Source organism: Rousettus aegyptiacus, unplaced genomic scaffold (genome assembly GCF_014176215.1).
Source record: "Rousettus aegyptiacus isolate mRouAeg1 unplaced genomic scaffold, mRouAeg1.p scaffold_m13_p_16, whole genome shotgun sequence".
Taxonomy (NCBI): Eukaryota; Metazoa; Chordata; class Mammalia; order Chiroptera; family Pteropodidae; genus Rousettus; species Rousettus aegyptiacus.
Genome location: NW_023416291.1, coordinates 42,184,568 through 42,209,314, shown reverse-complemented (window position 1 = coordinate 42,209,314; position 24,747 = coordinate 42,184,568). Strand labels below are relative to the sequence as shown.

The 24,747-nt window shown below is 53.6% G+C and overlaps 5 protein-coding genes across 12 annotated transcripts in view; 3 read left to right on the top strand and 2 right to left on the bottom strand.

The window, feature by feature from the left end:
• NCAN (neurocan) overlaps positions 1-3,240 on the bottom strand; it is a 28,420-nt gene extending 25,180 nt beyond the window's left edge. The window contains exon 1 of the mRNA XM_036233927.1: positions 3,028-3,240. The gene's annotated coding sequence lies outside the window, so the exon portion shown is untranslated. The remainder of the gene's footprint in view (positions 1-3,027) is intronic.
• A 1,865-nt stretch (positions 3,241-5,105) lies between these two features.
• LOC107503729 (nuclear receptor 2C2 associated protein) lies at positions 5,106-6,616 on the top strand. Its single transcript, XM_016132428.2, has 5 exons — positions 5,106-5,526; positions 5,651-5,741; positions 5,935-6,040; positions 6,115-6,182; positions 6,430-6,616. Exons 1-5 carry the CDS (start codon positions 5,489-5,491, stop codon positions 6,544-6,546), a joined length of 420 nt encoding a protein of 139 aa, XP_015987914.1. The 5' UTR covers positions 5,106-5,488; the 3' UTR covers positions 6,547-6,616.
• RFXANK (regulatory factor X associated ankyrin containing protein) lies at positions 6,601-11,942 on the bottom strand. 6 transcript variants are annotated; one of them, XR_001595284.2, is made up of 11 exons: positions 11,801-11,942; positions 11,297-11,530; positions 11,003-11,141; positions 10,313-10,507; positions 9,531-9,614; positions 9,333-9,398; positions 8,991-9,091; positions 8,714-8,839; positions 8,254-8,320; positions 7,796-7,913; positions 6,601-6,827 (listed from the first exon to the last, which is right to left on the bottom strand). XR_001595284.2 is itself a non-coding variant. In XM_016132421.2 (11 exons), the coding sequence occupies exons 4-11, from the start codon at positions 10,497-10,499 to the stop codon at positions 6,757-6,759; spliced, it is 783 nt and encodes a 260-aa protein (XP_015987907.1). In that variant the 5' UTR covers positions 10,500-10,507; positions 11,003-11,141; positions 11,297-11,530; positions 11,801-11,942; the 3' UTR covers positions 6,601-6,756. The 6 variants fall into 6 exon arrangements, 5 of the variants coding, with proteins under 5 accessions (XP_015987907.1, XP_015987910.1, XP_015987911.1 ...); XM_016132421.2 differs by having other exon boundaries at positions 7,796-7,876; XM_016132424.2 differs by having other exon boundaries at positions 7,796-7,876; positions 9,531-9,611.
• BORCS8 (BLOC-1 related complex subunit 8) lies at positions 11,897-17,144 on the top strand. Its single transcript, XM_016132429.2, has 4 exons — positions 11,897-12,030; positions 14,226-14,338; positions 14,789-14,853; positions 16,562-17,144. Exons 1-4 carry the CDS (start codon positions 11,994-11,996, stop codon positions 16,674-16,676), a joined length of 330 nt encoding a protein of 109 aa, XP_015987915.1. The 5' UTR covers positions 11,897-11,993; the 3' UTR covers positions 16,677-17,144.
• Positions 16,562-24,747, top strand: part of LOC107503726 (myocyte-specific enhancer factor 2B-like) — a 23,011-nt gene continuing 14,825 nt past the window's right edge. The window contains exons 1-2 of one of the 3 annotated variants that reach the window (XM_016132417.2): positions 16,562-16,672; positions 18,052-18,126. In XM_016132417.2, the coding sequence (XP_015987903.2) occupies positions 16,651-16,672; positions 18,052-18,126 (97 nt within the window). In that variant the 5' untranslated portion in view covers positions 16,562-16,650. Of the gene's footprint in view, positions 16,673-18,051; positions 18,127-19,776 lie in introns of those variants that run through there. The other 2 variants (XM_016132419.2, XM_016132418.2) reach the window with 2 other exon arrangements.

Sequence of the window (24,747 nt, the reverse complement as noted above, 5' to 3'; positions counted from 1 at the left end):
CGAGGGGACCCCCACTGCCTAAAATTCCCTCACCACTCCTTCGACCGCTCACTCCACCTAAGAGAAGACTGCACTTGATTTCCGCCTCCACCCCTCCGCCCGTTCACTTTCCCCCAGGGGCCACGTTAAATGTCCCCAGACCCCGATGGTGGGGCCTGCCCCATATTACAGGTAGGGAAACTGAGCCCCAAGGAGACAAAGTCACTCCCAAGGTCACGTGGAGAGTGAGAACAGAGCTGGGACTTCAATCTAAGCCTTGACTTTCCAGGGCTCACACTTGAAGCAGTTTAGGGTACAGTTACTGTTTTATCCTATTTAAGAGAGGAAACTGAGGCTCAGAGAGGATTGACGATCCCTGGGTCGCACAGCTGCTAAGAGACTCACTCATCAGGATCCCAGGTATCTTATATCCCCAGAGCTGTTTATACTAGCCTCAGCCAGAACGTACCATTCATTCCTTCACCCAATCAGCATTTATGGAGTGCCTGCTGTAGACCAGGTACTATTGTCACAGGAATCCTTTTGCTTTGGGCAGGGGACATGTGTGTGTCTTTGTGGGGAGATGCAGGAAGACCCAATCTAAAAAGCCTAGATCCATACAATGGAATATTACTTGGCCATAAAAAATGAACCGCTGACGTTACAATGTGGATGAACCTTGAAAACATGCTGAACGAGAGATGTCAGATAAAAAAGGCCACATGTATAATTTCATTTACATGAACTGTCCAGAACAGGCAAATCCATAGACAAAAAGTATATTAGTGGTTGGGGAGCTGAGTGAGGGGGGATAGGGAGCGGTTGCTAATGGGTACATCCTTTTGGGCTGATGAAAATGTTCCAGAGCTTGAGAGAGGTGATAGTTGCACAATAATGCAAATATACTTATTGCCACTAAATTGTACATTTTAAAATGGTAGATTTTGTTCTGTGTATTTTACCACATTAAAAAATGGAAATGAGGGGAGACAAAAACTTGAAGAGGCGAACCCTTTCTCCTGCCTCCCTTCCCATGGTCCTAGTCTGTCAGTGCTGAGAATGGACTTCACTGGGTAGAGGGTCTGTGCGTCCACCATGGGTCCTGTGTGTGTGTGTGTGTGTGTGTGTGTGTGTGTGTTTGCACATCTCTGAGGATGAGTCTCAGTCTAATGGGGGGACAAACAGGACAAAAAGGTTTCAGTAAAATTACTACATAGGGGGTGGAGAAAAGTGAAGGATAAAGGAAGGCCTCAGGGACGCAAGGCCACGGAGGTGTCTGTACGTGTCAATTCTTGTGTGTGTGGACCCAGCCTGCTGGTCTGGGGGTCGGTGAGTGGTGGCCCTAGGGGCCCATGTGACATACTGGGGAGCTTTGCTTACTAACTCATCGCAGAGGAGGTATGGATGTTGAGGATCATTCTGATGTGTCTGCAGGTGACAGGCTGGTGTGACGGGGTCTAGTGGGGGTTGGGGGTCTGGGTGTGGTTGTGTGATGTGCGTGGGAGCCAGGAGCTTGGCCTCCACAAGTCCAGGGTTCGAACCTCTCTCCACCTCTCCTAACAGAGTGACTCTGGGCCTGCCACTTCGTCTTTCTGTGCCTCAGTTTCCCTGTCTAAAACAGATAATTAAGAGTCTCTACTGTACAGAGCTGCTGGGGGAATGAGATGGGAAATAAACACACAAGATGGGGGGTGCTATCACACACATTTTCCAGGCTCAGGGGAACAGATGACGGCTGTACAGTTTGGGTAGGAGTCAAGGGGGAGCCCAGGATTGGGGCCTCAGGGCCAAGCTGACTCCCACCCTCAATTCCCCCTCCCCCTCTTTTCCTCCTCCTTCCCACACCCTGGCTTCCCTGGCTGGTGCCAGGGCTGAGCTTAGAGGGTCTGGCCTGGGGCCCGGGCTGGGCTGTTGCCGGGGGCTTGAATGAAGCAACCTTGCCTGGGAATCCGCTGGGCTCAAAGAGCTATTCTATTTATAGGCCTGCACTGGGATTGGGTGAACCACCCCCCCCCCACCCCCGGCCCTGAGTGCCTTCTCTGTTCCCTCCACACTGGGGCCCAGGCCAGGGGCTACTGTGAGTGTGGAGAGGGAGCAGTGGAAGGGGCTGGTGAGCCAGAACAGGAGCCGGAGGCTGGACCCTCCGGGAGAGCTAGGTCTCAGGTGTGGACAGTATCCCCAAAGTGCCTTTCAATGTACCAAAGTTGACACACAGATAGAGCACATGCAATCAGATTTACATCTATCACACACAACGTCACCAACAACTACTGACACAGTTACATCCCAGACACGCAGTGACTATGCAGAGGGCTCATATACAACCACACCTGGCAAAGCTACGTATAAGTCACATAGGCCACACACAACCTTGCCTGGCCATATACAAGTTATGCCCGGTGTACCACCAAACTCACAGCTGTGAGTCTGGCCCCATGTAGAGTCCTGTCACACTCAAACACACCTACTACTGTTCACACCCACTGTACCTCAGCATTTCTGGCTGCCACAAACGGCTCACATTTGCCCCATGTTGTTCACACCCAGCCACATTTACAGCTGTGGGCACACCTTCAGACAGCCAGCGCTCAGCCATGATCGCCTGGCACCACATCACCAGCATGGAGACGTGCAGTACTCCCAGGGTAGCAGGGTGTTCCCACATGAGCTCGCCTCAGTGCCTTCATGCCCTTCCCACTCCCACTGGTACCCTCACTTACCCAGGCCCACACCCTGCCAGGACCAACAAGTCCAGCTGGCACTGAGGGTGAGTCTGTCTACTTTGAGCTGGCCCTGTTGGACCCAGGTAGACCCCAGCAGATAAATCAGATCCCAACCTGTCCCTAGGGGGATGCCGGTCACACTTACCCCTGAAGATTCTCCAGCCTGGGACAACCATTACACCTCTTCCCCAGGGGGAAACCAAGACTTAAAGCTAACTGAGGGCCATTCCCTGCCCTGCTCCAGAATGACACACTCATGGGAAATGACCTGTTTTCTGCTATGGGTGGGACTGCCTCCCCAGCGAGTGTCCTTGCTGACCCATACTTGCTGTGTGACTTCAGCAAATCTCTGATCCTCTCTGAGCTTCTTTTTTCTCTCCAGTAAGATAAAGAACTCGGCCTGATGGAAGAAACTCGAGTCAAACTGAGGTTTGAATCCTGGTCCCCCTGGGTGATATTAGTCAAATGACTTCTGTGCCTCAGTTTCCCTCAGTGAACCAGAGTTGCAGCTCCTGGTTCCTCTAGAGTGCTCTCTGCTCCATCCCCTGGGGTGAGGGGGGAAGTATTGCCCAGTCTTTCCTCACTCAGGCAACTGAATAGACCAGTTTTGGCTTCTCTGCTGGGAGCTTAGAGTTGGTAATTCCTTGGAGAAACAGCAGGCTCTTTCATGCCCAGGCGCCGGTGGGGTGAGGAGGCAGGAAGAGTGTACTGAGTTGGCCCCATCCCAGTGGGCAAGGCAGCTCCATGCCAAGACCAGGAATAATGTGGGGGGTCTGGGGCAAGCATATCCTCCCTGGTGGACCTTGGTCTAGTGGCTGTATCCTCAGCTGTAAAATGGAGGTGACACGGACAAGCGGAGAATGTTTACTGAGCTAGTGGATGGAGACAAAACATGGCTTCAAGTTAAAATACAGGGTGGGCTCTCAACAAAGGTCAGCACTGTTGTCATGTGTCATCCCCTTGAATTCTCCAGCAGTTCTAGAAATAGAATCCTCTCCATTTCACAGGTGAAGAAACTGAGGCTCAGAGGTCCACATACTTGTCCAAGATCACACAGCTAGTGAGTGAGTGGCTTAGCCCGGCCTTTGAACTGGACCTTCCAGGGTCCCTGCTCTTCTGAACTTCTGGGCGGAGGTGTTTTCTGTCATATCCAACCCTGGCCCTGAGACCAGAAGAGCCAGATCTGGATGGCACCAGCCATGACGAATGCAGGAAGTCCTGGCAGGCAGAAGCTGATGGGGCGGCCCTCCTGCTAGGGTCCCGTCCGGGTTTCCCAGCCAGAACCCCCTCCTGGAGTGGGCTTGGGCAGACACTAGTCGGATGCCAGAAGGACCATTCCCCCAGTCTTTGAAGAAAGGGGTTGGGTCCCAGGCCATTCAGCTGAAGCCAGGCATTGCAGCCTCCTGCCTGTGGCTGATCTGTCGCGGAACCCTCTATTCATGTACTTCGGATGGTGTCCCGCCCTTTCTCAAACACCTTCTGTGACTGCTCCAGGCCCAGCAGGATCTGGCTCCACATGTTTTATTTAAACTCACTCAACCAGGCCTTTGCTTGTGCTCTTCTCCCTGCCCGGACCTCCCCCCACCCCCCCAACCCCCAGATTTTTCTCACCCTGGTGAACTCCTACCCACCCATTAAGGTGTAGGCACAATATCCCCTCTTCCAGGAAGCCATCCCTCTAGGTAGAGCACCTGCTTCCCCAGCACCACCTCTCCCCCCTGGCTCAGCCCTGGGCTCAAGGGGCTGGGAGTGTGTGTGTTTAGCTCTGTATTACCCAGGTATGGGGCCAGAACAAAAGCCTTTCAGTCCCCAGCATCATCCAGCACCAGGCTGGACAGTAGGGAGTGGCAGGAGTTGTTTAGTCAATCAGTGAACCAAATCTTTAGCCTGGTATCAGAGGTTTTGTGTAATCTTGTTTGGCAGACTCCTGTTCATCCTTCAAAACCCCCTCCTTCGGAAAGCCTGTCCCAGGCAGGATTTACTGGGAAGATAGATTTGGAGGCTGGGCCTCCTGTGTCCCAGACAGGACCCACAAGGCTGATGAAGACTCCCTGTACTTTCAATATTATGACCTCTTCCTTTGGCCTCTCTCTGGGAAGCAGTAAGGTGCGGGGGTTCACAGGTTGCATTAGCAGTTAGGAGATAAATTCGGCAGACTTCCCAGCTAAGAAGACATCTTTGTAAGAAGCCTCTCGGTCTCCATAATCAGTTCTCTATACCTGCGGGCACCAAAGGACAGCGCCGCGCACACAGTCGGCGCACGGTTGCTTTTACCTGCCAGCCTTCTTCCTCCAGCATCATGGGCAACTCAATCACCGGACACGGGCCCTTTTAGAGGAGGGCGCAGAGGGGAGGGGACTCGAGTTAAACCCCGCCCCGAGAGCGACTGCAGCGCGGCCTGAGTCACATTGCGCCTGTGCAGTGTCCCTGAGGTTCCGGGTCCAGCTTTTGGTTTTCTGTTCGTTGAGAAACTGAGGCTCGGAACTGGAGCGACCTCCCTGAAACCCACAGGAAACCTGTTTCCCTTCCTTGGACCCGCTGTGAAAGCCTGGCCTCACGCCATTGGCGGTTTCCCTGAAATTCCCATTTTTTTTTTGCAAGGGGGTGATCGAGGCGACATTTGGGACTGCAGTGAACAGGGTAGTGATGGTGCTTGTCCTGTGCTGCAGGTGAGGACGTGCAGACTCAGTCGTGAACAGGGTCACGCTGCTGTGGCTGCATTGGCCCCAGGATTCAGTCCCGGGCTGAGCCCAACTCTGAGTCCTGCGAGGCCTTGTGGAACTGAGATGACCCACTCTCTGGTTTGTGCAGAGACAGTTAGCAGGTGAGAGCCCGGCGCGGGGCGGGCAGTGTACGGGACCCTCCGCCAGGGGTTGAGTCCTCGGTGGATAGAGCTGGGGGTTTGTGGAGCAAGATGGTGAGGAGGAGGCCGATTTTGGTGTCTCCAGGGTGAGTTCCGTGCTGAATCGCAACACCCGGCAGTTTGGAAAGAAGCACCTGTTCGACCAGGATGAGGAGACATGCTGGAACTCAGATCAGGTGAGGCACCTCCCTGGACCCTTCATCCCTCATGTGAATCAGATTCAGGGGTCAAGGGTACCTGGAGAACTTCAGGGCACCTCAGCTGAGCAGTATGGATCATGTGCTGAATCCTACCCCATCAATTGACTGAGAGAAGAGCATAGCACAGCTTTGAGCCTAACTGTGGGCCTGTTTCCTTTTCTGCTTCCAGGGCCCCTCCCAGTGGGTGATACTAGAGTTTCCCCAGCGCATCCGTGTCTCCCAGCTGCAGATCCAGTTCCAGGGGGGCTTCTCCAGTCGCTGGGGTCGCCTGGAAGGTACTGGTAGGCCATGGAAGGGGGGTTTGGAAGAGGCACCCCAGCCTCACAGTTGGCCCCTTTCCCTGCTGCAGGTTCTCAAGGGTGTGAGGCTCTCAACAAGATTGTGGATTTCTACCCTGAGGATAACAACTCTCTTCAGATATCCTGCCCTGGCCTCTGGGGTGGGATGATCTGTGCCTCTGAAAGCTGTGGGCCCTGTATGTGATCTTGAGAAAGTGGCCTCTAGGCCTGCGCTGCTTCATCTGTGAAATGGGCTGATGGTAACCTATTTTGCATGAGTTTCAGAGGGGTCCACGGTGTACAAGGTGGTGTCTGACCCAGGACTGGGTAGGGGCTGGTGGGTAGCAAACAACAAGCCACTTGTTTCCCTTGACTGCTGTGCTCACACCTTTCCAGTGCCAAGTGCCGAGGTGGACCGGCTGAAGGTGATGTTTGAGGATACCACTGACTTTTTTGGCCGCGTGGTCATCTACCACCTGCGGGTGCTGGGGGAGAAGGTGTGAGGTCACTGTGTAGCTGCTTCCTCTAGGAAGCCCTCAAAGAAGCACAATGAAGTCTTTCAAGTTCTGCACAGGTTTATTGGTTTCTCTAGGGAAGGGCCCCCTCCCACTGTCTGTCCAGGAGCTGCCTTTAAAACCCATTCTGGGTTCTCCCAGCTCTGGGTCAACTGTTTTGTTCCCTGAGTGTATGAGTCCCTGGGGGGCAGGTGGCCTTCACTCAGGATCGGCAGGCACCAGGTTGCTCTGGAAGAGTTTGAGGATGTGGTTCTCAATCACCTGTTGCACTGGAAACAGGACAAGGGAAAGGTGGGTCCCAATGGAATGTGGGCTGCAGAAGCACAGGCCTATCTGCACCTGCCCCTTGGGGGCTGAACTGGGGTGAGGAACCTGCCCTGAGAACTGCACCCTTCCCTTGGGTGATGAACAGGGACCTCCCCACCCTGGACCTGGATGGAGGACCCACTTCATACACAGGAAAATCCATACCCTTCCCAGGACACAGTAGGGGAGACTGAGGTCCCCATCCTGGGAGCATAAGTTTGTAAAGATGCATTTTTTGAGCTTTTCAGAGTCACAAAAATATTCCTTACCAAACAAAATTGGCAAGTCATGACATTTAGGAAAGGATGAGAGGAGCTGTGAGGATTGATTTCCGTCCCAAATGGTGTAAGACTCCTTGAAGCAAGGAAAGGATATTTCCCAAGCCCTCATCACCCCCCATGACCCCAGGGTGTTGGTTCTGTTAGGATCATCCTGATTTATCGGTGGAGAAGTGGAGGGAGAAGTCAAACTGGGGTCTGCCTAAGGGCTCTGCTCACACCCACCTCCCACCTCCCACCTCCACAGCCCTGCGCACTGTGGCCTGGCCCCCTCCTTCTGGGCATCCCACCCTGCCAGGCCTCTGCATGGCTGTTCCTCTAACCTAGACCATCCTTCTCCACCTTAGGTCCCAGGAAGCCCTCCCTAACCCCCATCCATCCTGATATGGGGCCACGGCCTCTTTTGGGCCTCTCAGTGCCTGAGTGTCCCCCATCATGGTCTCAGTCACTGACACAGTCACCCCCAGTACACTGGAAGCCCCCTGAGAACCAGGCCTAGCACGTGCCTGGGCCAGGTACACAGTAGCACTCAAATGTTTCCTAATGTGAATACTCTTGCTGCTAGCATCTGACATACTAGAGAAATGTTCCATGTACCCTCTGTGGTCACCCCACCTACAGCACCCTGTCTGCCCCATGTATCTCAGGCTGACCTTTCCGGTATCCCAGAGCCACAGCAAGGTCCATTGGGGTGTAGCCAGAGTCAGCCTCAGTGGTGAGATCAGCTCCTCGGGCTGCGAAGCACAGCAGGTGCTACAGGGGGTGCTGGGCCTGGGGGTTGGGAGCCCAGAATGGGGTGCAGGACCAGAGGTCCAGTGACCCCCAATGATGCAGCCCCAAGTCTTCCAGTTGCCAGTGTAGCCTTGGATGAGAGCCTGTGCTCTCCCAAGAATGTGGCCAACAGAACCCTCACCTCCAGAGCCCCTGAGGCCAGACCCCTGTGCTACCCCACCACCTCCTGCCCCCTTATTAAACCTCTGGGAAAAGCAGGCAGTGACCACCCTTCCCAAGATTGTTCAAGCAGAACTCTGATCCCTCCCTGGCCCTGAGGATTCTTGCTGCACCAGCTGGGGGTCTGGGATCCCCAGGGCTGGCCTCTACTCCCACTCACCTAGCAAGGCCTCCACGCACTTCACATGGTTTCCACGCACCGCGTACAGCAGTGGCGTCCCTCCATTCTGTCAGGGGCGGGGGCAGGGACAATCAGCACTCTTTTCTGGATTCTCACACCATCTGGCACCCTCCAATTTAATGTGGTTCCTATTCCTGCTTGTCACCTGGCCCATCTAGCTCCTCCTTTGGGTATCAGATTAGATGCCCCTTCTTCCAGGAAGCCCTCCTGACCCTCCCTTGGCCGTGTAGGCCATCTTGGCTCTTGCAACTGCTTGTGTACTTCTTGCAATCACAGTATTATTCACTACATCTCAGCTTTTTATGTGTTGGGTCCTCACCCACCATAAAAAGAACCTGGAAGTTCTGTGAGACTCAGGATGAGTCTGTCTTGTGTTCTCAGCACCCAAAGCAGGCCTGGTACCCTGCAAGGCGCCCAAGGCTGGCGGGTTGTGTCTCACCCAGTCATAGATGTTGATGTCCACATCACGCTCGAGCAACAGCCCCACAATGTCTGTGTAGCCGCCTGTGCTGGCCAGTGACAGGGCACTCTCCCGCTCCTTGGCCAGGATGTGGGGGTCGGCACCCTGGGGAAAGCAGAGAGAGTGGTGGGAACATCCCCTAGAATTGTGGGGTCCCCATGGCAGCTGCATCTTACAGACACAGCACCGGCAGATTCAGCCAAGGCTCCAGATAGCCCTCAAGTCCCCAGTAGCCCCTCGCTGGGGAGGAACGCACCCACTCAAGCAAGAAGCGGACGGTCTCGATCTCTCCAAAGGCCGAGGCCCAGATGAGTGGGGTAAAGCCACGCTCGTCCGGCTTGTTGATGAGGTTGTCACCTGGCAGGAGGAGGTGGTACCACTGGACTGCACCCCTGCCCATTCTCCCCAGCACTGGGGGAGCGGGGATGGGGTGGTCATCTGGGGTCAGACTAGGGGAGAACACATGTATGGATGCATAAACATGGCCATGCTTGTAGACACAGGCACACACGTGGACACTCACAGGTCATGTCAACACATATCAATACACAAGATCAGACAAGCACAGATACATCAGCACACTGGTATGGACACACACCTTTCCTCAGATGCTCCTTTAGCTGGCTCAGCTCTCCTTGTGCTGCAAGCTGGTGGATGGACAGGGCTGGGGCCAGAGAGAGGAAGAGTCTTCACCTGTCCCACCCTGGCTCTGTGCCTCAGTGTACCCCGTCCCAAGTTGCTCTCAGCTCTGCCACCCTGCTACCCCTCCCCCACCTTGGGGATGGGGGCCACTCACAGTCCAGAGTGGCTGGCAGGGCTGAGACTTCATTCCCCCGCTGCCGGTTGGTGAGGGTTGTGGAGTGCTTCAGGGAGTTGCCTGCTGGGAGAGAAACAAAGGGCCTCAGCTTCCCTACAGTGTATGTTTCTGAGGCTTCAAACCAGACCCTGGGGACTTGAAGCTACCACAGACACTGCATGACTCCTCCATCCACTCTCCACTGATGCTCTTGGGGCTGAGCAATCTGAGAAGCTTGAAATTCCAGGACCCACTGGGCAGTGGTATGGGGACATCCCCATAGCCATTAACAGGTCAACTGAAACCTGAAGAATCTGGGAACCCTGTTGCTCCTCAGAATAAGGCAACCCTTGGATTACCCGGAGCGGAGTCCTGGGCCCTGCCTGTCACTAGAGACATTAAATAAGGTACAGAGTGAGGCCCTCAGGTCTCTTGAGAGGCTGGAGGCTTCAGGGGTCCTGCTGCTTGTGTGGACATCGTGCCCCAGGTCCCCAAGGAGTGGCCTGGGCAGGGTTTCCTTTTGGGGGTGAGGCAAATGTTATAGAAGTATAGATAGAAATTGGGGTTACACACCACTCTGTACTCTGAACTGTACACAATTCTGGTTAAAATGGTAACTTTTATGTTGTGTGGATTTTACCACAATAAAAACAAATAAGGAATCTCTTGCTGGGTGGAGCAGGAAGACACATCCTAGGTGGTGGGACATAAGACAGAGACCCCAACTTGGGCCTGACATTCCACTGTCTGAATCCCAGAGGCTGGAACCCAGAAGTACCTACCCTGAGGTGAGGAGGTACCAGCATCCAGTTCAGGATTCCCAGGTTCCGGAGTGCAGGAGTAGAGACGGAGCACCACTGTGTCTGAGCCATCGAGGACCTCATCACCGGGATCTTCAGGGTCCCCAAATTCTGGGGCGGGGGACTGCTGGGTCAGGCTGAGGTCCTCTGCAGGCTGGACAGGCTCCATGGGGGAAGCTGGTGGAGGTGCCAAAAGGAGAGTGATGGCAATTATCAACATCTCATTACGTAGGCACCAACTCCATACCTGGCTGTGCACAGTGAAGGTACATAAACTCTGGCTCAGCCAAGAAATTAAACCAGAGTCCACCTGCTTTTCAGGCCCACTCCTCCCCACCACCAGGACACACAATCGGCATTGCTTAAAAGCGCTGGCTCTGGGGTCAACTCTTTCTGGGTTCTAATCCTTCCACTTAGACTGTGTGAACTTGGGCACATGACTTAATTTTTCTGAACTTAAGTCCCCTCATTAATAAAATAGGGAAATGAAGTCTAAAAGAAGTCATGTCTGTAAATAGCTGAGCAGGGGGCCTGATATACTGACAGAGCTTAATAAACATTCGCTGTAGTTATTTTTTTGGAAGGTGGCCCTGGAATGACTGAGGACTCGACAAAGATATAATTGATTCCATCCCACCAGCACCTCCAAACCGATCCAAGAGGTTCACTCACCTCCAACGAACCTACTCTGTCGCCCACGCAGAAAGCCTGGGTCCCCCAAAAGTTGGGGGCCCAATTCACAAACTTTTCTCCTCCAATTGATGTAGCCGGCGGCAAGCTGGAGTGTGGCCCCTCAGCAACCTGGCCGTTTCTGCCGGGACAGACAGCAACTTAATACGCGATCGCTACCCCCAACCAGCGCTCCTCCACTGCGCCTGCGCACCCCCGCCCAACAAAAGTGCGGAAGGGCCGTAGCCCTAACAGCTGCCCTTGGTCCTTTAAGGCTTGGGGAAGGGGCGTGGTTACCGTGGGGGCCCCAGCAATGCAGTTGCGCCTGCGCATTCTCGTCCCCAAAGCGCCGGAGGGACCCTGAGGGTGGTGAGGATGGGCGGAGCCTCAGAGGGCTCTGAGAACACTGCTCCGGTCGTCCCTCAGCTCCGCCCACAGGTTTTTCCAGAGGGAGCCAATGGGTTCCAGTATCGGGCGGGTAGGCGTGGCTTTCTCCAGTCCGAGGGAGTGGGGAGGAAGCAGGCGGGGCGTCTGGAATTTAAAGGGGCGACACTCTAACTTACCCCTTCCATAACAACGTCCGCTCTGCAGTCCAGGGGTGACATGAGCACGTGCAGGGATTTGATGGCAGCATGGGGGCCAAAAAAGCCGTTTACACGGCCCGAAGTGGACGGTGTGTGGAGTGTTTCCTCCATTTCCTCCACCCCCGAAAAGGAGTTCAAGAAGGAAGGGCGCCGTTGTCCCTCCCGCCTCCGTGACCCTTGTGGAGTTTCGGGGGGTCCCCGCCCCCTCCTCACCCACCTCCCGGTGTGCCTCCTTCTTCAGTCTCTCACTCACGGCCCCTCTCCTGTCTGGGTAGCCGGAGGAGCGGGTAGGCCAATTGGTACCAGAACTGAGGCAGGGTCGTGTCCGGCTTCTCAAGGAAAGTTTAGGCATCCGTCCCCACCTCCAGACTTCCGGTTCCGGTTCTCAGGTTCTGCGGGCTGCGATCGCTATGGAGGAACCCGAGATGCAGCTAAAGGGGAAGAAAGGTAAAGCGGGGCCCAGGCCTGAACAGAGAGGTCATGAACTCGCCGAGGAGCGAACTGACAGGTGGCAGGAGGGGGCAGAGGCGGGGAGGTAGCGTGAGGGCCAGACACTAAATTGTCGAATCCTGGCTCGGCTGCTTACAAGTTTTGAAACCTTTAGAAAGTCCTCGTACCACGGTTTTGTCATCTTTAAAATGATGGATATAATAGTCTCCTTTCCTCCACACGCAGGGTTGTTGTGAGAATTCAGTGACCTGATGTTTGTGATGTTTGAGTGGCAGTCGTGTGCGAATTGTTGCCTTATATATTAAGCATTCGCGTATGTTTACATTGGCTTATCAAATGTTTGTAAATCACATAGTTACAAGTTACAGAACGCCACAAACTTTAAATTAAAGGTTTTTCGTTACTTCGTTACACACATTTATAGTTCATTAAAAGGCACAAGTACATTTAATGCCACCCCCTTTGTAACAACACTGAGGTGTATAAGCTTTGCTATGCTCATTTTCAAAACGAGGAGACCTAACACAGTAAAATGACACACAGCTTGGAGGTGGAAGGCCGGACCCGTGAGCCTGACTTGTTCACATTGATCAGTCATTTACAACTTCCTCTTGACTCCCAGAAACACCAGGGCTTGCTCTCTTGACAACCACACTGCCCTGGGTAGTGGCAAGGGGTCCATCTCTGTAGCCAACTTCGTGGTGGGTACTGTTATCATTGCATTTTTACAGAGGAGGAAACAGCCTCAGAGAAGCCCCTACCCTCAATAATCTAAGCTTTAATTTTTTTTTATCTTTAAACATGTAACCTAATAAAAAATGAGAATTTATAAGGGAAATGAAACAAGGTGCTGAGGTTGAGAGTAAGGTGGAAGGAACATCTGATTAAGTTTGGTAATCAGAGAAGGCTTTACCCAGGAGGTGGTATTTCAGCCAAGACATGAGGGATGAAGAAAAGCCAAAGGGAAGGGCATATCAGTGGCAGGAACGACAGATGCAAAGGCCCTGAGGTGGCACAGTGTTCAGAGCTGCACTGCAATACAGTGGCTACTGGTCACAGTATTTGTGGGTATTTAATTAAAATTAAGTTAAATTAAAAATCCAGTTTCTGAGTCACATTAGTCACATTTAAAGTGCCCGGTAGCTACACATGGCTCATGGCTACCATACTGGACAGTATAGATTATAGAACCTTTCAGTCATCTCAGCAAGGTTTTCTGGGAGTTCTGGGAGTGTCCAAAGAAGTCAGGAGTCCATTGTGCCTGGGCAGAGGGTGAAGAGAGCAGGGAGGTCAACAGCATGCAGAACACTTAGGGCCTTAGGGGCCGTAGTGAGGAAGGTGGAATTTATTCTTTGGCTAATAGGAGCCAGGGAAGGTTTCAAGCATGCGAGGGACATATCTGATATGTTTATTGTTAGGAATTCTATCTGTTTTGTGAAATGGGACTGTTGGCACGAGGAGAAGCAGGGAGACCAAGGAGGGGCTGAATCTCATCCAGGGGAGGTGGCCATGCCTGGACCAGTGGGGGCAGTAGGTGGTAATAATGTGTGAGGTTTGGCCTTTCTTTGTGGCAGAACCAGAAGTATCTGCTCATGGACAGTGTGGGTGACTGGCTGACTTAGCCCCACAGGGGAGAGGGGGAAATAGGACAGGTCTGGGGAGTAGGCTGAGCAAAGATAAAATTGCACAGAGGGAGGCCTCAGTCAGATTCTGTAGGGAGCTCAAGGGGATAAGATATGCCTTCCAGTTATTCCAGTGCACAGCGGGGGACACAGGTTTTCATATCTCTCGATGGTTAGTAATGGCTGAGGGCCACCCAGAGGTATAACCTTCCAAGCACTTTCCAGTTTATCCTCCAGGAAGAATGTCAGATTCATGTATTACGGTAAAAGGAATGAGTGGGCAGCAGCAGTGTCCACTACAAGTGGGCTTTGGAGGGGAAAGATCATGAGTTCACAGGATGCATTAATAATATCATGAGCGAGGCCTTCTGTGACCATCTCCTTCAAACCATAGCCTGGACCACAGGTACCCAGTTGTCGTGGTGGACCAGACACTCCTCACCGCTCTGGCTGGCCTCACAGGTCGAGCAATCAGGAGTTTAATCCTTTGTCTTTCTGTGTCTGTTCCCTGCTCCTGTTTCCCCTTTCTGTTCTGCTGCCCTCCACTCCGATGGCTGATCCGGGACCCAGTCACAGACAAGTTCACTGAGAGTGTCTACGTCCTGGCCAACGAGCCATCCGTGGCCCTGTACCGGCTGCAGGAACATGTGCGCCGCTCTCTGCCAGAGCTGGCCCAGCATAAGGTGGGCCCCTGAACCCCTGCCACTGACGCCCCCAGGGTCAAGACGTCATGGGCTGGGGTCAGCTGGTGGAACAGGGGCTGTTGGGATAAGAGTCAAGGTCGAGACACCAGCAAGAATGTATATGGTCATTGAGCCAGGTTGAGGCCATAGTTGGACAGATGTGGGGCAGATTTGGAGGAAGGGACGACAGGCCTACATTAGGACCTGTATAGTGAGAAGGAGGCAGCCGTGAAGACTAGAGGGAAGGGCACACCAGGCAGAGGGAACAGTCAGTCAGTGCAAAGTCCCCAAGGCGTTCACAGAAAGTTTAGACTGGTGAGGGAGGGGAGTTGCAGGTGGAGATCCAGAGGGGTCAGTCTCTGCAGCCGTGGTGATCAGATGCTTCAACCCAGAGAGCTGGGAGGATGGAGGTGGCAGCCCCCACTGCTAACAGCCCCCCATTCTCCACAGGCTGACATGCAGCGGTGGGAGGAGCAGAGCCAGGGAGCCATCTACACAGTGGAATATGCCTGCAGGTGAGCACTGTAGGCCCCCTGCTGCCAAAGTCACCCCACTATACCCCAAAATAGTAATTGGTGTTTCTTGCCATTATAGCAGCTTTGCTGGCCTTGCCTTCTGTGTTTCTGTTGGTCACTCTGACAGTATTTAATGCCTTGGCTTGTTTTCATTTCCCTTGGGAGTTTGGCAACTTTATTTAGAGGTGCCGTTTTCCCCTGGCACAAGCTCTGGATCCTTAGGTGGAGGCTGGACACTCCTAGCAGTTCTTATCTGTGGTACCGTGGGGTTTGTTTTCCTGTTTCTGTAGTCTGGGTGAAGGTTCCTTGACAGGAAATCCTGCAGCTGAGGGCACTGAGCTGAATGTTCTGCCATCAGCAGTCCTGGCCCCTCTACTGAGATGGGGGTGACTTGGACAAATGGTGTCTTCCTGAGGATGGCAGTCACAAACACCCTCCTTAGCCCAGGGAAAAGTAGAAAAGAAATAGGAGTTTCTCTCACAACTTCTGAACAGATCTGGGACAGCCACGAGCTTGTCAGCAAGGCCCAAGCTAAAGGAAGAATGTTTCAAAGTCTCTACTTTCTCCTGGTTTCTCTAACTGCACTGTTCAGTGCAGTAGCCCAGGCCACCGGGCCTGCACACTTACATTTTAGTGCATTAAAATGAAATAAAATGAGAGATTCAGCTCTTCGGTCTCTCTAGCCATATTTCAAGTGCTAAGCAGTCATCTCAGTGGATAACAAAGTTGTCTGTCATGTTCCAGAAAGTTGCACTGGACCATGCTGGGCTAGGTAGGCCAGTGTGCTCTGACTTCTGAATGCTTTTCTTTAGTGAGATGTGAATGTCTCTAATGCTAAAAGACCACGTTTCCTTTATGGACATGAAAGAGCCCTTAGCTTTTATTTGTTTGAAATGCTTTATGCAGTGTGAACAGTTGGTGCAAACCTGAAAGATATTAAATAAATTGGAGTAAACTATTCAATAGTGAGCTTATATTAGCGAGCTTTTTTTGGTTTGGTTTTGTTTTGTTTTTTAATCAAGGTGGGCAGTCAAACACTAGAAAAGCTGATTCCACCTGGCAGCAGAAGACGAGCAAGTTAACAGAGTGGGTGACCGTGAATGCTCCTCCCCTTGATCTCATGGATATGTTCAAGCAGGTCCCTGGCTGTTAATAAATGGGAGTGATTTAAGCGAAGGCCTGTAAAAGAACATTTTTATTTTTACTGCAGATGTCGCACAGGTGACTTTCGGAGATTAGCGAATCCCCGTGTGGCTTGGTAAATATTTTCTTGTAGCGCCATTGGCAGAGATGTTTTCAGTCGACGTTCATCAGTGTGGTGCCAACATCAGAGCTGCACAGCTTTGCAGCGGTGCCCCCTGACTGGTGATTAGTTATCCTGGTTCCGTCTAAACTCGCCTCCAGAGCTGTTCAGCTGAGTTGATAAGCTTCCTTCTGAGACAGGAATAGGTTATCTAAGAGGAAAGCAAGATCTTTTTGAGCCCCTCTTTACATGCTTATAGCTCCTTCAGAATATTAGTTGGTCTAGCAGTGGGGATGGCCATCAAGTGCTCATTGCATAATGTCCTCTAAGCTTGGCATGGAAATCTAAACTTTAAGCTCACAATGAGCCCTCGGGGAGGCCCACGGAATGCCCCCAGGTGCCTGCTGAGCTCTGGTTGAGGGGCGAGGCAGGGCGGCACTGACTGGGTTCATCTTCCCATTTCAGTGCCGTGAAGAACCTTGTCGACAGCAGCATCTACTTCCGCAGTGTGGAGGGTCTCCTCAAACAGGCCATCAACATCCGGGACCACATGAATGCTGCCACTCAAGGCCACAGGTAGCTCCTGGGACTACCCGCCTCTGCTGCTCTCAGCCTCCTTGCCGTAAGGACCTTCGCTGCTCAGCCATAGGAACTACCACTCTTGCTCCTTAGACAGCTCTCTTTCCTCATCTCATGGTGTCTGGTGGCTTTCTCTCGTCCTTTGGCATCTGCGGTGGGAGAGTTCAGTCACTCAGCATTCAGATCCTGAGCTCTGCTGTGTGCCCAGCCCTGGGCTGGGTGCTGGGGACACAAAGGTGACTGGGACAAGTGTGCTTGGGATCTCCTGGGGAGAGACACAGAAACCAGATAAGCTCGGAACACACCAGAGCATTTCAGACATGTGCAAAGGAAAAACATGGAGGCAGCAGAAGTGGAAGCAGAGGCCCGAAAGACTTACAAAAGGAGACAATCCAGGACAGTGTTCCAAGTGGGACAGTGGCGAGGGCAAAGGCCCTAGGGCTGGGGAGCTGGGTGTGTTGAAAGAACATCTAGGAGGTGGATGTGGCTGGAGTGGGTGAGTGAGGGGTAGATGGAGTCAGGGAGGTGAGCAGCAGGTAGGGCACCCAGAGCTGGAGGAGGCTTCGAGCGGAGGGCCAGATGGACTAAAAATGAAAAGCACTTAACAGTCCTTGCACAATGGAGAGAGAGTTTTTAGGGGAAGGAGCTCTCTTTGTTTTTGTTTTCATTGTAACTTAATAAACACACACACACATACACACACACATGCTGTAAACCATAACTCTACCTTGAGATGTGTCTGGCTCCTGTAGTTTGGGGTTCTGACCTGCCTGTATTTAGAAAGAAAACCTCCATGTTACTGTTTCTGAGAACTAAGACACAAGAATTGTCAAAATCAGAAAAGCCTGTGGATGTGTAAAAATGGATGTGCAGCAGTCTTCTCTTTGACGGTAGCATGACAAGGGTTTCTCTGGGTTCATTTGCATTAAATTACCATCTGACTTTGGCTGCTCTGCTGCTGGTTAGTAACAGCCATCAGGACTAGAGTTGACTGTAAAGAGCATCGAACAGTGCCCTGCACACAGAAGGGCCTCAGAAAGCTGTAGCTTTTACTTCGAACTCATGGTTTCCCAAGTGCTTTCAAATGCCCTGCTTGTGCTTTCTGTTGCAAAGTGCAACATGCTTCCGAAACACACTTCCCTTTGGAAGCCCTGTGGGTTTGAAGCTCCCAGTCCTGCGTGAGTCCCAGCCATGACCTCTGAAGTGGGTGGCTGGTCCCATTTTTATAGAGGATGCTCTGAAGACTCAGGCCAGGGTTCTTGGGAGGGTGACCTTAATGCACACATCTGCTTAGCTGAGTAGGCCTCATGGCCTTTGACGTTGGCTTCATGGCCTCTGACCTTGGCCTCACGGACACTGCACATGTTTTATTTCAGCCCCAAGGAACCACCCACACCCTCCTCAGTCTGATCCCAGAAGAGACTTGGAGGTACTTTGGCCCCTCCAACCAGGTCAGTGCTGAGTGGAGCCAGAAACCTTCCTGTACTCTGTGCTCTGCACTAACCCTTTTGTTGTCCAAGAAGGGAGCTACTGTCTAACCACCTGGGCTTTCTTCTGGGCCTGGAGGACACTTGGTGGGCAGTGCAGGGTAGGGGAGACCTTGTACCCTCTGCTGCTAAGGGCTTTTGTCAGCCCATCTCCCTCATGTTCTCTCTCCCATCTTCCATGCTCCTTCTCCAGGCCACAGGCCCTGTCCTGATCCCAGGGACTCCTCTAAGACAGAGAGGGAAGCTGACATTTCCCTACCCTGCCACATGCAGTTACCACCCAGCTCTGGAGTCCTCGCTCTACCGCTGACCTGCTATGTGACCCTGAGCAAGTTCTCCCTCCTCTCTGATCTCTGTTTTTTCCTTCTGTCAAAGTGGCTCATCAGGTAGCAGAAAGTGCTGCTGTATATGGTGGTGGGTGATGTAGCAGTGAGTTACTGCTGTGTGATAAATTAGTTCAAAATTTAGTGGCTTATAACACCAATCTGATTACTCACGATTCTGTGATTTAGGCTGGACTCAGCTGGGCTGTTATGCTGGACTCACCTGAAGGGCCGCTTGTATGGCACTTGTTGCTGCTTCATGGGGGCTGATAGGGGTGGCCTCATACATGTGACCCTTGGTTGATGCTATTGGCTGTGGGGGGGGGCTCTAGTTCTCAACCTCCACATGGCCTGTCAAGCAGGCCAGCCTTGGCTTATGGTGGCTGGACACCAAGAGGGCAGCCCCAGTGCACACAGACTCATTCGGCTTCTGCTTGCTTCATGTTTATCGATGTTCCATTGGTTAAGGCCAGCCACGTGGCCAGGCCCAGAACTGGATGGGAGAGGATTTCAGAAAGGCGTCAATACTGGGAGGTGTGATACATGGGCCCTCCAGACCAATAAGAGTATGGCACCAAGAAAGGCCTGGTGTGTTGTAATTTTGTGCCCATGCAAGACAGACCCTGGCCGAGCAGAGGTACCTGAGGGAGTTTCTGAGCCCCTGGCCGATATAGCTCTCAGAGCCCCCGCCCATTTGCTGCGATGGTGCCCTGTACCATGAGGGCCCTCTCTGAGGGTTCTCTAACATGGAGGGGGACCCCATGTCCCTAGAGCATCAGCCCCCACAGCCAAGAGGCAGCAGAGTTCACACATGTGCAGTGAAAGAGCACTTACTGGGCATCTGCTGTGTGCCAGGCTTAGCTCTAGGCCTGGGGGTGGTGAGCAATCCCACAAGCTGTGGAATCACCTGGAGGCTATCTGGGAGGGCCTGGGGCAAGTCACACGTCCCAGGGCCCTTCCCAGTGTTGCCTGCCAACCCTGGGCCCCAAACCTACCGTGTCCCCATCCCGTCTCCTGTGCCCTGGTCCCTTCTACCCTCCTACCTTAAGGACACTGCCCCGTGTAATCTGCTGCCCCTCCACCACTGTGTCCCCTCTGAGCAAAATGCCCTGTGCTTCTTCTGATCCCACCTTTGTCTCTACAAACCCGCTTCTCCCCAGAATTGCCCCCCCACACTCCCTTTCAGAGCCTCTATTTCCACTTTTCCCCAAGCTGCTCCCTCAGGGTCTTTTTAAACTGATGAGGTCAACTGTCAGCCTCCCCTAACCTTTGTCCTCACTGCCTCTCCCAGGGTCCTACATATAGCCGCATTTTACAGAAGAGGAAACTGAGGCTCAGATAGGCAAGGCAGGATCACCACCCATGACTGCAAGTGTGGAGTCATACCTGACCCTCCAACCCCCTAGGCTTCACCTCTTCCCCCAGCTCTGTCGGGCTCCTGCCTTAGGCGCTGCCTCATCTGGATGCCCCTGCAGCCCTGGGAGACTCACGCCTCCTCACCCTGACCCTCGCCCCCAGCCTGACCAGAGCTGGGCCCTTGGACACAACCTTGTGAGACCTGGGAGGGACTGAAGATGGAGCAAGTATTGACAGTGCTTTCCTTCCGTTCCTGCCCGGGCTCTCTAGGCCAGCTGTGAGTGTCCCAAAATGAGGCTTCGGCATCCCTGGACTCACTCCACATCAGCCATGGGCCCTCCAGACCAATAACTGCTACCATGTTAACCCCAATTGATTACCCATCGTGTGCTCAGCGCTATGCTGGGGGCTCTGCAAGGGTCATCTTTCATCCTGAGACAGCCCTGTGAGACAGATGTCAACCCCAAAATACAGATGGGAAAAGAGAGGCTCCAAGAGATGGCGTGACTTGTGCAAGGGCACAGAGCTGGAGGAGGTGGTCCCCCTGCCTGGTTTGGTTCCAGCCCTGCCTCTGACCTGCTGTATAATGGGCTTGGAACTGGCTCTCTGTGGTCCTCTCTCCATCTGGACAAGAAAGGCTAGACTGGACCTCCTCTACAGGCTGAGGTGGACATTTGTGTACCTACCTGCCTGGCCTGCATTCTGCCTCAAGCAGAAACACCCACCCAGGCTCAGGCCGTATGGCTCCAGGAATGGAGATGGGATCCCCATCTCCCAGGTCACTGATTGGTTTAAGATGGGCATGTGACCCAATGAGAGGTCTCCTCTAGAAATTTTGCTGGAAGTATGGGAAAAGTACCGTCTTCCCACTAGGGCTGTTGAGCTGGGCAGATGAAAGGGGGGACCTGAGACCATTGCATGGGGCCCTGGATCCAGCTGTACCTGACAGTAGTGCCTAAATTACAGTATTTGCCAAACTTTCTTCCTGCTGACTCAGAAGAGCCCACCCACACTGATCCCCTTTGAGTTCTAGGCCTGGAGGTCATGGCCCATGGTCTGTACACCTCCAAGGCCAGCTGTGTGCCAGCAGAGTGCCCAGCGAAATGTATCAGGAAGATCAGAATAGAGTGGTTTGGGATATAGCAGGTTGGGTCCAAGGCCCACTGCTCTCGGAGGACCCCCTACACTTCTCTTGGCACTGTGGATAGTTGAGTGACAAGGGTGGCAAGAGCCAGGGGCACCTTAAAGAAAAGAGAGTCCTGGTGGGGCGTCAGGGCTGTGGAGGGGCCTGAGGGCCTGGGAGAGGGTTTAGGAACACAGGAGGTGTCATGGAAGGACCTCCCACCACTGCCAGGAAATAGGGGTAAGTACTCTTTCTCCCTCGTAGGGTATTCTTGGGGACCTGTGTGCTGCTGTTCTCCCTCCCCACTGCCCCTGTCTACCTGGCCCTCTATGAGCCAGGCCCTGCCTGCCCAGGGCATGCCCTGGTGAGCAAGACAGGCAGCTAAGTAATGTAACTGCTATATCTCAAGGGTGCTGTGAGCTAGTGGGGGGCAGTTGGTGGGGTGTCCCAAACCTTCCTAGGGCTCCCTGATACGCACAGCTTCTAGATGTAACCTCAGCCAGACTAATCATCCTCTCAGAGAGGTCTGTGTAGGACTCTGGGCTGTCAGATTCCCCATACCGAGTCCGAGGGCCCTTGAATGTGCAAGTTAATTCGTGTCTCATTTGCATGGCCACCTCACCTTTCACACCAGGCGGAAGCGCTGTTCACTGGCCACTAGGGGGCACAAGAGGCAAGGGTTGGCCACAGTCCTGGCTGATCCTGGTGGACACATTATGACCCTTAGTTCTTTTTCACCCCATACCTCCTGGCTCCCATTTTTCAGAGGGCGAACCAAGGCTCCTCGAGGCTAGATTACTCAGCAGGATCTTGTATCTGCCCCCACATGCTCCTGGACATGCACTGGTGGCCTACTCTTGTTGGGGTGGAGGATGTAGCATTCCTACACCATAGGACTTGCTCCCAGCAGAGCCCCAGAGATAGGTGGGCATCTAGGAGACAGTGAGCTTCCCATGTAACAGGGTATACAAGCAAGAGTCTAGCACCCATGAGGGTGGGGGTGACCTGGAAGGGATCCCAGCCCTGATATAGTATGGCTTCTCCACCTCCCAGCCCCACCCAAAGCTCCTTCATATCTCCGCATAGGGTAGAGGAAGGCCAAAGAGGGCAGCAATGGTCAGGATGGGAATGAGACTAGAGTTTGGCTTTTTGTCCTTATCCCCTGATCTAAGTCCTGGTTTTATTTCAGGCCTGCTCTGCATTCCCAGAGGGCCCTGCCCCTGAGAAGCCCCTTCCTGGCCCTGCCACATCCCCCATCAAGGCCTTTGGATGCCCCAAACTTGGTCCCCATGTCCCTCTACTGCTCAGACCCTCTCTTGGGCTCTCTAGTCCTTTAAGACATGAAGACGTCCCTTTGGTGCCACCACATACTGGGCCCAGACTAGAGGAGCTCCCAGGCTGGGGAAGACAGCTGGACACACATCCCAAGGACCCCTGAGTCAGCGCTGGGCTGGAAGGAGGGATGAGGGTAGAGGAACCCCAAATGGGGTGAGGATAGAGAAGGCTTTGGGAAGAGACGGTATTGGAGGTGAACCTTAAAATGCTTCCCTTGTGGGAGCAGGGGCTGTTATTGTTCCCATTTTTCACTTGAGCAAACAGGCTCAGAGGGGTGAAGTGACTGGCCCGAGGTCACACAGCAAGTGGGAGTTGGAGCTGGAATGGGGACCCAGGGTTCTCTGACCTGAGGCCGTACCTACTGGATAACATTCTTCTTGCCATGAGAATCCTTCAAAACCTTCCCCTGCTGACATTGTGGGAGAGGACCTGGAAGAGGTAGACTTGTGGTGAGTGGCTTCTCCATCTCGAGACCTTCCCACGCCCACCTCCCCCATCTCAGGCCCCTTTCCCGGTTCCCCTCCTCTGGTTCTCTTCACCCTTGAACCCTCCCTTCCACCTTCCAACATGTTACTCCAGCAACTCTGGGTACCTCCTCATCTGAGAAGACTGAGGTTGAGAATCTTGACTTCCAGTGAGGGGTGGGGGTCTATGAAAGGTGACACAGCCAGTGATGGGGAGCGTATAGGATAGGAACAGGGGAAAAGGCAAAAAGGAGGAGCCGTTATAGGAAGCAGGGTGTGAATGATAGAAGATGGAAGAGTGGCAACCCAGGGGACAGGAACATGGGAGGGTACCCTAATGGGGGGGGCATAGGGGGCAGTCCCAGCCAACTCAGCTCAGGCTGGCCCTTCCCACCACACCCCAGCTACTCCCAGAGCTGCTCCAGCTGCCGCCCTTATGTAACCAGAGCCTGGCTGTTGCATCAGAGACAGGCAGGCGGCCGCAAGTAAACAGAGCGGCCCTTGGGGGACCTGGGGCTCCCCAGCCATTTCCATACTCCCCAAGCCTTGTTATGTGCCTTGGAGCTGAGGCAGAAGCCCCCTGACTGGCTTGGGCCCTGGTGTGTCCTTGGGACACCTGAATGTCTGTCACTGGACACTAAGGGGCAGTGATGGGGCTGGGGGGGAGGCAGGACCCCTGATCTCCACCTTATGACATAATATGAACCTGTTTTTATGTCCAAAGAGACATCTGTGCTCAAGCTAGAGGTCCAAACTGTCCATGTCACAGACTGATAAACTGAGGCATGGGGAGATACACAAACCTGCTTGCTGCCTCGATGTCCCCCACACATGGTATCTCCACATGCTTCCCCAGGTGCAGGGGTCCAGCCATCTGTGTCTTCTGAGAAGGTAGACACCAGGCAGCATTGCAGCTTACCGACTCCCCACCTTCATCTGTCCCAAATCAGCACCCCCCTCTACCTCCCAGCCTCTCCCTGGGCTCCCAGCCTAGTCTTCCCCATCAAAGAACACTCTGCACTCTTCCACTGTACCTTTACATAGGGCTGTTCCCCTCTCTCAGTGGCAAACTGCTACTCAGGCAGGCTTCAAGGCCCAGTACAGTGCCATCTCTTCTGGGAAGCCCTCCTTGACTCCTCTGGCTCAGTCCTGACCCCACAGGGCTGGGGGAGTGTGTAGCATCTGCTCTGTCTCCTTCAGACTGGGGGCTTCTCCGGGATTACCTAAACCATCATCATCTTCATCTTGTAATTCTCTTCACATTGATTCACTTGCCAACCCTCCTCTGACCCCTCTTTGGGCCTGGCCCTGTGGTGTGTGGTGCTGGGATCCCAGGGAAAATGTGGAGTTAGAGGTCTGGGCTAGGGGCCAGGCAGTCCTGGAAGCCCAACCACCATCACCTAACCTTTAAAGTGGGAGAGGGCACCCAGCAGCTAAGGGCGGCCATTGACTCTCCTGTCAATGGGCGAGGCCACACAGGCCTCCGCTGAAGCCCTCTCAGTCCCTCCATTTGAGCGAGAGCAAGGGCCAGTGTTGGCTTCGAGAAGGGCTCAGTCCCTGGGACCATCAGGGTAAGAGTTACATTTCACTCAGAATGGAGTGAGTGTTGGGGCTGGCAGTGGTTAGAGACAGGATACAAATTATGGTAAAAGGCACCCATGGTAAAAGGCACCCACCCAGTGCGGGTAGGGGAAACCTAGCGGGTTTGATACAGGCTTTTCTTGACTCCCTCTACCTCATTATACGCATCTCAGCGTTTTTCCGGCTCGAAGTCCCGGGCCCAGAACTCCCGAGGCGGGGCCACACCCAAGTGCCAGCCCATCACGGCCCGTGGACACGCCCTCTATGCAAATGAACGTCCCTGCCCAATCAGCTCCTGGGGGCGGGGCCGCCCGCTCTGAAGGCACCTGCGGCCGCTGGGCACCCCTGGCTGTGCCGCTGCTGCGAATCCGTGCACGCGTGTCTGAGGGTCCAGGCTGAGCAG